Here is a 12999-nt window from a genome sequence, read left to right on the forward strand (position 1 = left end):
CATATTAAACTACAACAGTTTACAATATAGGAAAACCATAATTGTTGCAAACTTAAGTTTTTTTTCATATAACGTGATTCACATTTAAAAATGAAACCCATAACACACTTGTAGGTCCGACCCTCAGAGGAAGCCGAAGAAGCAAGGGCTTCCGACCTTCATAAATATATATTAGGTTCGGCCATCAATGTACAGAGGTATCAGTTAGCTTAGTGGTATAAATGTTGGTGTTTATATCTCAATAACCCGGGTTCGAGCCTTAGGCTTGACATTTTTTTACACTTTTTAAAAGTGGGACCCACGAAACAATGACGTGGCGCGCTGAGGAGTGAGCAAAAACTGATCTATTATAATATAGATTTGATGTTTTGGTGTTAAATTTTTTTTATCATCTCTAACCATGAAACCAAATATTACACCAAAAATAATATTAATATTAATATTATTTGATGTTTTCAGTTTTAATAATTTTTATATTTTTATTATTTGAAATTAATAAATAATTATTTTATCACACTTAGATATTATGTTTGTCAATTTTCTAATTATATGTTTATCAAATTTATTTACATTTATATTTTTGGTTTAACAAACTATTAATTATGAAAAGCACGTAACATATAATATGTTTATTTTAATATTTTTTTTATTAGTTAGTAATACAAGCTTAATTATATTATAAAATAAAAAATAAGAATGTTATTTTATTGTTTGGTGAAATAGTTTTACATAAAGTTTTAATTATTTACTATTAAATCTAACATTACAATAATGTAATATTATTAATTTTTTATTACTAATTAAATATAACTTGAATAAAGATTATAATCAATATTTTAAAATTAAAATGCATTATAAAATAAAGTAAATATTTTAAAATAAAAATACATTATAAAATAAAGTAAATGATAATAATAATTTAGTGATTTCTTATTTGAAAATAAAATATAATATAATTTTTTATGATATTTTATTTTTTTACAATATAAAGAAAATGATAATAAAAGATCTCTTATTTGAAAATAAAATAAAAAAATATTTTAATCATGTAAAAATAATTTAAAAATACAAATAATATAATATATTTATGTGTAATTACAAATTTGAACTGATTAATAATAATAATTGAATTATATCTTAAATGAAACATAATAAATGTGAATATTTAATATTTGGTGTGATGAATTGTGTTATACTAAATTTGGCGTAACACTATTCATTCTATACCAAATTTGGTGAGATGGTGTCATTTTTGGTTTCCTATTGGAGATGAAATCATTTGGTGTTTTGGTGTCTCATTAGAGTTGGTCTTATAGACTTCTTCAGTTCCTCCCACTTATGTTTTCCCTCATATCTATTTACACATTTTCTATGCAAGACTTGAAGAAAGAAATAGAACAACGACGCTATAAACCACATTTTATTTTTTGTACATAATTCCAATCAAATGAATAGATTGATAATTTGATACTAAGCATGCATACATGTTTTTAATACATGTTTAAATTTTGGAAAGTGAGGCGATTGTTGGCGTTACTCTATTCATTCGTAGATGAAAACCATTCAACATTAATAAACAATTGAAAGAGGATGGATTCGTGTCAACTTTCTTCTGCTCATCTATCAATAGATGTTGTTACTACGGTAGCTTGAAACAGCGGGGCTATCTCTGTTTTCATTTTTTTTCTTTTTTTTTGCTTTTACATGATAATTTATTTATACATATGTTTTGTTTTATCATCTATATAATAGCAATTTTGTTTTTAGGTCCGAGGGGAAAAATTGAATAACTAAAATTAAATAACCAATATGTACATAAATTTATCACTATTATATAATAACTTAAACACGTAGGTAGAAAAGTAAATCGTATTTACTAATTATAAAATGATTATTTCATACATCGGGGAACTAGCAAAATGACCGACCGTCCATGAATTGTTTTTGGACCCATGTATGGAGTGCAATTACGGAAACCTGGTCGTAGATTTCTGCCGCTGAACATGTTCACCTTATTATATTTAAGATCTGCATTTATTTTTTCGATGCTCAAAGTAAAATGTCATCTCAAAATCTAGATTCTATCTAACCCTAGTACATACTTCCGCAGAAACACCGAGCAAGCTCCTTACAAGTTAGATACTTCATAACCGGACACATTAGTTTTTTTTTTTTTTTTGGAGCAATTTTAACTAATTAAATTTAATGTACGTCAGCGACGTTTTTTTCACATAAGACAGACACGACTGCATTGATCGTAGTTTTGATAATTTCTGAAGATAAATATAACGGAAAATTGGGGAAAAAAAACATTTTCAACTTAGATTTGTCTCAATAAGACTTTTTGAACTTTTTTTTAGGAAAATAGGATTTTATTTCTTGTTAATACCATAATGCCTTTATAATTAACCAATTAATATGAATTTAAGTATAAATTATAATTTCCGTAATTGATTTAATATTAATTAAAAAGGTAAAAAAATGAAAACAAAAGGTAAAAAAAATACGGTTAAAGAGTATTGGGTTATTCTAATACTTTTTAATCTTATCTTAGCCGTGGTTGTTATTCTCGCCATCCATGGAGATTTAGGGTTCTTGGAGATAATCTTTGTTCTTCATCGGTGTTCCGTCAATCATTTCTTCGTCTCTAACCTCGTTTTGGTGATCGAGAAGGGTTTAAGGAGGTTTCGACATGGATTTATCATCAACGGATGTTCAGGGAACGGTCCGATTTAGAGATGGATATCAGGAGAAATCTAAATCTCTTGAGGGGAGATTTTGGTACTCGGAGAATTGGGACAATCGATTGTTTCAAAGGGATATACACAACGAGATCCATGCCACTAAGGACATATCTTCAGGATGCTATCTGCAGGGGATTGAGTTATGGGAGTATAAGTGGGATACGATTAATAATGGTTTGTGTCAAGGTTGTCAAGGTTGTCAAGGTTTGTGTCTCTTTACTTGTGCAAAGGGAGATATGATAGGATTTGATTTGGAATATGATCTAAGGAATTGTTTTTGGGGATCAAAATGGTTTGGGGATCATGACTCCCACTGCGTGTGGAATCTCCGTCTCTTCGTCACGTACGAGAATGAGGTTAGGGTTTAATGCCCATCCTGCGATGTAAACTAAATGCCTAGCGCAATCAATCGCTTTATAAACATCTTCCCATAGGTTTCTTGCATTACAAGGAACATCAGGAATCTCTGTTTTTGTTTACAGGACCTTTATATGAGGGGAAAAAAAGGATAAAAAAGAGGGATAGTAGTAGAACAGAAGGGGCATGGTGCTACTAACAGAGATGACTATAAAGATCAAGCTAGATGGTCTTCTCCATCTATTCAAGACTTTGGGAATTTGTTAAAAAGTGAGGTCTATATATGGACTTCAGATCATGGAAGGTGGATTGATTCAAAGCATATACTTATGGCACACAACAGACGGTTTCCTCACTCGCATGAGATTTCCTCATACCTCAACGAGTCTACTGTAATGGGAACGGATTGGGTCACGATTATGGAGCACATGCGGTTATGGAGAACATATAGTTTTTTATTGTTTTGTCTTTTAATAAGCTCTATGGATAGTTTTTGGGTCAATATTTTTTTATTATTGTTGGTGTGTCTGTTTGGTTTCTTTGTATGAGCCTAAAATTCATTATAAGATATTGAAATAATAATATACGGGGACACTAGACAATACGAGTCTTTTATGTTGGAATCAGAGGGGAGTTATGAATTCAATAGAATGTTGTACCAAAGCCTTTAGCGACTTTGTAGTATCAATGCTGACAGATTCTTTGCAGATCATATTTTGGGAAAATTTTGGGTCAACTTAATGGCGAACAATATTGCTTCTTTAATCATATCGTATTTTGTTGTATAGGAACCAGTGTTTTGAAACCCGACCCGGACCCGCGGTTGAACCGGTAAACTCGGCAACCCTGAAAAAATCCGGTTTGGGTTTTGTGAAAAAACCCAATATTTAGAAACCCGCAAAAACCCACAAAAACCCACAAAACCCCAATAGAACCCGGAACCCGATACCGGTTGAACCACTGGTTGAACCAATAAATAACTTTTACTTCATTTTCAATTTTTAATTATGTTTTTAGATTATGTTTTAGATTCTAAATTTCTAATTAAGAAGTGAAAATACCGACAAAAAAAGTTAGGTTTTTCCTTTTCAGTTTTATATTTGTGATTTTTAGATTTTAATGAAGATTTCACTATGCCACTTGAAGAAAATAAAAGTGAACAATGGTAGAGAGAACCAAAATTAGTTGATGTGATTTGGTGTTAGTTTATTTCCGTTATTGATAATTTTTTATAATGATTTTTTACTTTTGGTTTATTTTGTATTTGAAATTTAATTTATTATTCACATTAAACATTTAAATATTTATAAATTTTATGTCTTGATTTTTTTAGATGCCATAACTCTTACCTTGTTAGAAAAAATTATAAATAGTCTAAACTATTTTTTGATATTTTGTATATCTAATGAAAATAAAAATATAGAAAGTAACGTTAAGTATTTTCTAAATGTTACTAAACATAAAAATATACACATCCAAACTATTATTTTATGTTTATAAAAACATTTAGAAAATATTAAACTTTAGTTTCTATATTTTTATTTACATAGCTGATATATTATTATATAATAAAATTAATTCATTTATTAACCCGCGGTTCGCCCGCGGTCGACCCAGTGACCCAACGACCCGGTAAATCGTTCGGTTCAGTGTCTGAGTCGGGTTTAAAAACATTGATAGGAACCAAATGATGTAGTAGAAATATATGGTCCATTAAGAAGAGAGAGAGAGACAAATAACGAAGGAGAGAAAGATCGTGGGAGGAGAAAGAAATATATAGTTTAGATATGAGAGATTTAGGGTAGATTTAGTTTAGATTTAGGAAAGATATTTATCGAAATATGAAAGTTTCCATATTTTTTCGTGATTTGCCTATAATATGTAATGTACGTATATCAGAGTGCTGAAGAGGGGGTGGGAGGTTTATTCTTCCTTACGCATTTGATAACGTAAAAGGCAGAAAATGTTATGACACATATAAAAAAGAAGGTAATTCACAGAGTCGAGGTTAGAAGTTGTAATAAAACTTTAAGTAGACTAAAGATATCTTGTTAGAATATTACCTGACGAAAATCTAGCTAGGATAGAATATTGAAGAAAGTTTTGTTTGTATTCTCTACCCAGGATAAATCCATGTGTAATACTTACTATCCAATTTCTAGACTAAGTAGATGACTAGAACTAATATTATATCCGTGCTAGAAAATAAAATAAAATATGATTTCACTATTTTTAAAAATAAAATTTAAACATATAAATAATCATACTAATGTTTCCAAAGGCTTACATATTTTTTTATATTTTTAAAACTTAGTTTACTATTTTTTTCATTACAAAAGGATAAAACCTGTACAAAATGATCAAAACTATCAAAAATCCTATTTAGATAAACAAAAGTCGAAAGTGTCTCTTTTTCCCGATTTTCCCTAAATATAATTACGAGTTGATCGAAATATTGATTGAGATAAACGAACGACAAAGCTATACGTCTCGTGTAACAATCTAACTCAAAGCAGCCCACTGTGACCCACTTGAATTCCAACTTGAAATTTCTGTCTTTATTTTATTTTCTTGCTTTTCTTTACTTTCATTTATCATTCAAGTCAGTTTTAAATCACAACTATTTGCATCAAGGGTACCAAATACAATTTTTCGACGACCAAATATAGGATATTGTTAATTTCCTCAATTGTTTATTGGAAAATTAATATATAATTTCCAAGTAAAAATTTGTGTGTATAACTGTTTGAAGGCGCCTGAAAAATAGTTCTTGTATCTCACCTGTGTCTAGGCCTGCGGAACTGCGGTTTAAATCGAACCCAACTTGCCGAACCAAACCAAAACAAAATTTCGGTTAGCTTGTGAATTCGGTTCAATTTGAAAGGTTTCTAAAAAAATAATCTTGGTTCGATAATTGGTTAGTTTGGTTTTCTAATTTTTTTTGTTAACCATATTTTGAACAAAACTAACCGAGTTAATCAAAACTTTGAAAAAACTAACTAACCGGAATTACCCGAATTTAACTAAATTTTAACCAAAATATAATCAAAAAATTTGGTTAGTTTTGGTAAAAAAACTTTAAACCGAACTACGTGAATACCATACCGAACCAATAAAATTCGATTCAATTCAGCAAGATTTTGGTCGAACCGAACTATCCGCATTTCGAACAACCCGACCCAAACCTGCAGGCCTACATGTGTCTTTGACTCTTTGTTTTTTTCATGCCATTAAATATTAAGACTTCAACGGTTTTTGGTCCCAATAATAAAGTAATTCTTCTAATTGTGTAATTCATTCATTAATATTACATTTAATAAGCTCAATTTATAATATATATGGGAAAATCTAAAAAGAAATTGCATTATGAGTCTTGGCCTTGTTTTTAATTGAGAAGAAAATAAAGATGAAAATATAATAGTACTCACTCCGTTTTTTTTTATATTTGACGTTTTTCCTATTATTCCTATTATGTACAGATTATGATACATTTAATTTTCTAAACAAAAATATGTGTTAACCTTACCACAGTTCAACCAATAGCAAAATAGAAACTATAATATCATTGGTTATCTTGCATTAATTATTAATAAATTTTAAAACGTTAAATAGTCTGGAACAAAAAAAAAATTCTTCTGAAACATCAAAATCATTGGTTATCTTGCATTAATTATTAATAAATTTTAAAACGTTAAATAGTCTGGAACAAAAAAAATTCTTCTAAAACATCAAATCTTATATATAATGAACCACCCGCCTCCTCTGTTGTATCCAATTCTAAACCAAACAACAGATTCTCATAATCATCACCTCTTTAAGGAAGGAAGAAAGATCAAAGCTTCTATAAGTAATCATCTCCTCTGTCTCACACACAAGCCCATTACTAGTTTTAGCTACTTTCATCTTCTTTTAGAATAATAGTATAAACTTATCAATCTTACTACCTATGTGCAGGTTTATAAAAAGATAACAAGATGGGTCTCGTCAGCTTCTTGATTATGGTTGTTCTCGCAGTAATGACGTCACGTGTGAATGGATACGGTGGCGGTTGGGTAAACGCACACGCCACGTTCTACGGTGGTGGTGATGCCTCCGGCACAATGGGAGGTGCTTGCGGGTACGGAAACCTTTACAGCCAAGGGTATGGAACAAACACGGCAGCGCTGAGCACGGCTCTGTTCAACAACGGATTAAGCTGCGGTGCTTGCTTCGAGATACGATGCCAAAACGATGGAAAATGGTGTCTCCCTGGCTCAATCGTCGTCACAGCGACTAACTTCTGCCCTCCTAACAACGCGTTACCGAACAACGCAGGAGGTTGGTGTAATCCTCCTCAGCAGCATTTCGATCTCTCTCAGCCCGTGTTTCAACGCATCGCTCAATACAAAGCTGGCATTGTCCCCGTCGCCTACAGAAGGTAACCTTTTTCTTCAATTTTTTTTTTTTTTTGCTTTTCGAAAACAGAGGAGGTGTTTAGAAACTTACTCTGCTTTTGATTTTTGGTTTTGCAGAGTGTCTTGCGTGAGAAGGGGAGGCATAAGGTTTACTATCAATGGACATTCTTACTTCAACCTTGTTCTGATTACTAATGTGGGAGGAGCCGGAGATGTTCACTCGGCGTGGGTTAAAGGGTCGAGAACAGGATGGCAAGCCATGTCGAGAAACTGGGGACAAAACTGGCAGAGTAACTCTTACCTAAATGGACAAGCTCTCTCTTTCAAAGTCACAACCAGCGATGGTCGAACCATCGTTTCTAACAACGTCGCTTCCGCTCGTTGGTCCTTCGGCCAGACCTTCACCGGCGCACAGATACGCTAGGAAGGGGTGATTTGGTAAAAATTCTCATATCATTTGACCAAGTGAAAACTAGTGGTTCGTGTGGTGTTGTATGTAGTAGAAAGATTGGAGAGGGGGCATATTAGTAATTTGGTCCGTTCTTACCTAAAAAGAAGTGGTGCTTCGAGTGCTTGATTTTCCACAAAGCCTTGATGACGTTTCCTTTTCGGACCTTTCTATTATTGGTAAGGTTTTTTTTAATAAGTTTTATTGATGCAGAGGTGGAATTAAGGACCACCCGCTAGTAGTACATTTATCGTGTTTGTATCCCCTCTTGAAGCGAGAGGGAGAGTTTCACCTTTCAAGAATTGGTAGATTGTATTAACGTCGTTAAGTCATCATCATCTATGTTGTAAATTTTCAATTTTTAAAAGTACGGAATATTTGAGATTGTTATTTTTTCAGTTTGTGTGTCGTAAATCACCATATGTATTATATAGAGTGGAAAAAATAATAGGTATATATTTGTTTATTATGTTCACGCCCAGCATATATATTGGAAATTCTATAAAATAATTCACTTCAACTGCAAGTGAAAGCATAGTTAATATATTTTCATTTGCTATGAAAATCAAATTCTTTAGTAGTATTTCTTTTAATTGTCTTTTCTTTTTGATTAAAAAAAATATTTATAGAACAAGACACGATATATCCATCTACTGTTCAAACTAACCTAGATAACTGACCCATCAGAAACATTAAGGCATCATTAATACCGGTCTCTTAGCCGGAGTTCTTAACTCATGATTTGACATTTTTTTATATTTTCCGGCTAAAAGATGGTTCTTATATCATTTATTTAAGAGACGGGTCTTAATTTTTCTTAGTAAAAATATAAGAAAAACTAAAAACCGCCTCTTAGCCGAAACTAAGAACCCTACTTAAAAGAGTGGGGTTAATGATAGGTCTTATTTCCGACCAGTTTTTAGTATACCTGTATTGCTTATGCATCTGAGGTGTCAAAGATGTGAATAGAACGGCTCACTTGATTAAGTGACTTACGAGAGTAGATATACATCTTAGAATAATTACGAAGTTTGAGATATAAATAAAAAAATACATGTAAAATGTAATATTTACAAAAAGTTATAATACTCTTTTTGAAATTGGCGCATGAAAATAACAAATATTCAACTTGCCACAAAGATATCTGAATGCTTGTATATCAAAATCTTTTGTACATATGTCACCATTTGTGCCGATGTATGAACGTATGATGTAAATTCACCTTTAACTATGTAGTTTTAGATATAGTGACAATTCTTTCGATATGTTTAGTTCGTTTGTGAAATACGGAGTTAGCTGCAATGTGAAGCGTATCTTGATTATCAAAGAACATATTTATAGATTTATTATGCGGTTCACCAAAAGCAGTTTGCATATCCATTCGAATTCTAAACATGTTGAACGATATAGAATACTCGGTCTCTGCGGATAAAGGCCACATCTTGCGTCTTTGTCTTCCAAAAAAACCCCTGATGTAAGCGCCTAAAATCACATTGCTTAGGGTCAATATGAATAACCGTCAAAAGAAGTTATGTGCAGGAGTATCAACTATCAAGGTAGGTCAACAAAATACACAAGAATAAAAAAAATAAAATTTTCATTATGCATTTTGGATAATCTCGTAAGTTACAAGCAACTTAATATGGTATCATATATATTTGTTGATTTTTTTTTTTTGGTTTCCCTGTAACTTATCAATCTTAGCTTCATCCGCATTCTCGTGACTGCTCAAATAAAAGGCGCGTTTTCTCGGATCAACGCTTCGTGTTTTTCCGGAGCTGCTTATAAGTTTGGCGGCTGGATGTTTAGATATGTCAGAAATATAAGAAACCTCAATATCACACACAGAACAAAGAAGATAAAGTTTCAATCTTTTGTTTATTTCAGCATGGAGGCTGTTCTCTTACAAGAGTTGCATATCTATACAAAGAAGAGAAAGCAAGTGAAAGCCCTAAGCTGAGACAGATGGCTTCATCCAGTATCAGCTTCACAATCGAGGGCTGAGAATGCATTGGACAGCTTTAGACAAAACGCTCTATCCGTACCAGTCTTGAGTAGTGTTTTGTCCTCAAGCTTCTTTTGGGAAAGACTAACTCTTTGTGACCGTTGATCACTTGAGTCTGAGCTGTCACACTTCGACTGGAGAACAGCACAAGGTAAGTCTTCTTCATACATCTTAGCTTTTCCCTTTTCTTCTTGAGTAAGTCTTGTTTTGTCGGGAGTTTGAGATGATGTTTGAACCTGAGCTTTGGTAGAGCTAAGTTCACTGATAAGAAACAGTTAGCAAAACAAGACATGCAATGACATGACTGTGAAGCAATTTAGATAATGATAAGCAAAACCATTGTTTACCCGTGGGAGCAGAGGATCATCAAAGACGGTAACGTGATAAGTTAGCCGTTAGCGTCTCAGAAGAAGCCAAGTTTCCTCCAAACTGAGGCCTATAAGATGCTTCCAAGATCTGGCTAACGTAGTAATCTGCGGGACTTCCTAATAGATTCCACTCAGCTAGTTATTGAAGCTTTGGATCATTTAGGAAGCTGAGATTGTTGAATTGCTGTTTTTGATATTTGAGCTTTTACCAAAGATTCCTGAGTAACTTTCAAGAGATGAACTTGCTGAGCAAGTTATGTCCCTGTAAGTATGATAAAACTGCATATTTGGGTCTTCTTGTTTTAGAGGAACATTCATGCTTTCATCTGTATGGACCCATGAGAAATTCTCAAGTTGTTGCTCCATATCCATTCCAAAATCTACATCTATTTCACTCGTCATCTGCATAAACGTATGCTTTAGTACATAAATATCCAAAGATGATATTAACTGTTTAAAACTAATTCTGTACCTGATTTTTGCATTCAGTGGACATAAGATGCTGATGCATAAGTTTGGTAAAGTGAGACCTTAACTAATCATATGGGTGATGGATTATACCTTATGAGTACGGATTTGATACAAAGACTGTCTTACTGAATTTTCTAGTAGCTGCAAATCATCTATGCTGTCAATCCTCTCGACCTCTGTCCAATAGCTATATCGAAAAACCATATTATAGCTCAAAAATCAAATAACATTTACTGTAAGTACGTAGAAGATCTTGGAACCTTAGTCTTGTGTCTATTTCTGATAAGTGTGTTTGCAGAATCCTGACTTTTTCGCTTAGGACCTCAAAAGTTCCCAGTTGCGAACAAAAATTGAGTTATGAGATTTTTCAGCTTCATTATTAACATTGTAGTACTTATAGTTGTACATGTTAAGCTAGAGGTAATAAGTGGAGTGACCCATCTATCTTATATATTGCTTAGGATCCCTTCCAACTACCGATGCGGGACACTTTGTGTCTAATACGCATGGTTCTTTGAGCGTCAATCTCGAAATGCTCGGCAAGGGTCGATGGGCCAACTTTGGGCCAGATCGATGTGGATCGGGTTGGGCTGCGTGGATCGGGCTCTGATACCACGTTAAGCTAGATGAGCTTCCAACCTAAAACCAATTGGTAATAAGTAGAGTGGTCCATCTATCTTATATATTGCTTAGGCTCCCTTCCAACTACCGATGTGATGTGAGACACTTTGTGTCTAATAATACATACCTCAAGTGTTGGTTTGCTGAAAAGATAACGTAAAGGAACCATGTTAGTAAAACTTACCAAAACATAAATAAGATCAAAGAGAAACGAAAGAACAAAGCTATCTCATGATAAATGTGATTAAGCCACATCTTCTGTCTAGAAACCCTGATATATTTACATCATGGTCAAGTTTCATAAAGTTCTCTTCAAGGCCTGAGGTATTGTTACAAAAAGAGTAGTATTAATGATTGTTCGCAAAGATGTGACAAAAAAAAAAAGGAGATGAGAAGAGAAATAGACTAAACAAAAACTACATAATTCAAGATTTCCCAACTTCCTCTTTACCCTTTATTGAGGAGGAAGTTGAGCAAACTTAGCAATGACTTCCCCAATGCTAAAACAAACCCCCAAAAAAGCAGAACATAAAAAAAGACTGAACAATGTTTAAAGATTAACGTTTGGTACTAAGAAAGAATCATCAGACCTGTGTTTTCCGGTGTATAGAGAAGGGTATCCTGAGGGAGAGTACATAAGAAGCACGATATCTATGTCGCATAAGATTTGATGAAACATATTTACTTGTTCAAAAAAAAAAAGATAGATAGAAACTTGTGCTTTTGAACCTTTTTTCATAGTTAGAAACATATTTACTTATTCATAAGATAGAAAAAAAAATATTTATTTCACAATATGATTTAGCTTGAGTCATTAGTGTTAATAAGTAAATTTTTGAATTGTTAGTTTCATTTTTAGTGATTATTTAATAAATATTTTCATTATATTCAACGATATTTATTATTAACGAATATTATCAAATTTAAGCAATAATTTATAGTTTTCTTCATCTTATGTTTACTTTACTAATAATAGTCATTGAATGTTTTTTATTTATTATTTTTCTAAAGAAGTTTTCTTCTCTTCTATGTCACCGAATCATCTTATCGATGAAAAAATATGAGTTCAAAAAATACAATCTCTTGCCGTTATAATTAAAAAAATCCAGCTTTTACTAGAAATATATAATTTATTACTTTCAGTTTATAAAATCTTAGTTAAATAGAAAAATATTTTTAATTATTGTTGATTTTGTTAATATGTATCACTATGAACTCGGATGAAGAGAAAATTCACACAATGCAATTAAGACTTTGATGAAAAGGGGTTTTATTTCATCGGCTTCACTGATAATTAATATTTATGGCTTAATTTTTGTAGATTTATATAGTATGTTATTTTAAAGTATTAATAAAATTTTATTAAGTTATTATCAGGGATGGATGTAGAGACTTAATTACTCGGAGGCACACGCTTTTTTCCATTATATTTTGTTTTGGTGTTGGGGCATTCTATAAACTAGTAGCAGAGCCCCGCGGGGTTATTGACAATTAGAATGTATTGTAATACTTAAAAAAATGTTATAGGAAGTGATGTGGAGTGATTTGTTTGTTAAGTTATGTAGTTTATAATAACAAAAGAGGGGGGGGG

The 12999-nt window shown here is 32.2% G+C and overlaps 1 protein-coding gene and 1 pseudogene across 1 annotated transcript; one reads left to right on the plus strand and one right to left on the minus strand.

Moving 5' to 3' along the window:
* Positions 1-6860: 6860 nt before the first annotated feature.
* Positions 6861-8409, plus strand: LOC106318990 (expansin-A1). Its single transcript, XM_013757179.1, has 3 exons — positions 6861-6948; positions 7056-7518; positions 7613-8409. The coding sequence occupies exons 2-3, from the start codon at positions 7076-7078 to the stop codon at positions 7917-7919; spliced, it is 750 nt and encodes a 249-aa protein (XP_013612633.1). The 5' UTR covers positions 6861-6948; positions 7056-7075; the 3' UTR covers positions 7920-8409.
* Positions 8410-10475: 2066 nt separating this feature from the next.
* LOC106323616 lies at positions 10476-12087 on the minus strand (annotated as a pseudogene).
* Between the last annotated feature and the right edge of the window lie 912 nt (positions 12088-12999).

Source organism: Brassica oleracea, chromosome C2 (assembly GCF_000695525.1).
Source record: "Brassica oleracea var. oleracea cultivar TO1000 chromosome C2, BOL, whole genome shotgun sequence".
In the NCBI taxonomy this organism is placed as follows: Eukaryota; Viridiplantae; Streptophyta; class Magnoliopsida; order Brassicales; family Brassicaceae; genus Brassica; species Brassica oleracea.

What these genes read in the sequence shown, in the direction of transcription:
- LOC106318990 (XM_013757179.1), top strand. Translation starts at nt 7,076, where the DNA reads ATGGGTCTCGTCAGCTTCTTGATTATGGTTGTTCTCGCAGTAATGACG. An exon ending in GTCCCCGTCGCCTACAGAAG is followed by an intron (nt 7,519 to 7,612) that starts GTAACCTTTTTC and finishes TTGGTTTTGCAG; the next exon opens with AGTGTCTTGCGTGAGAAGGG.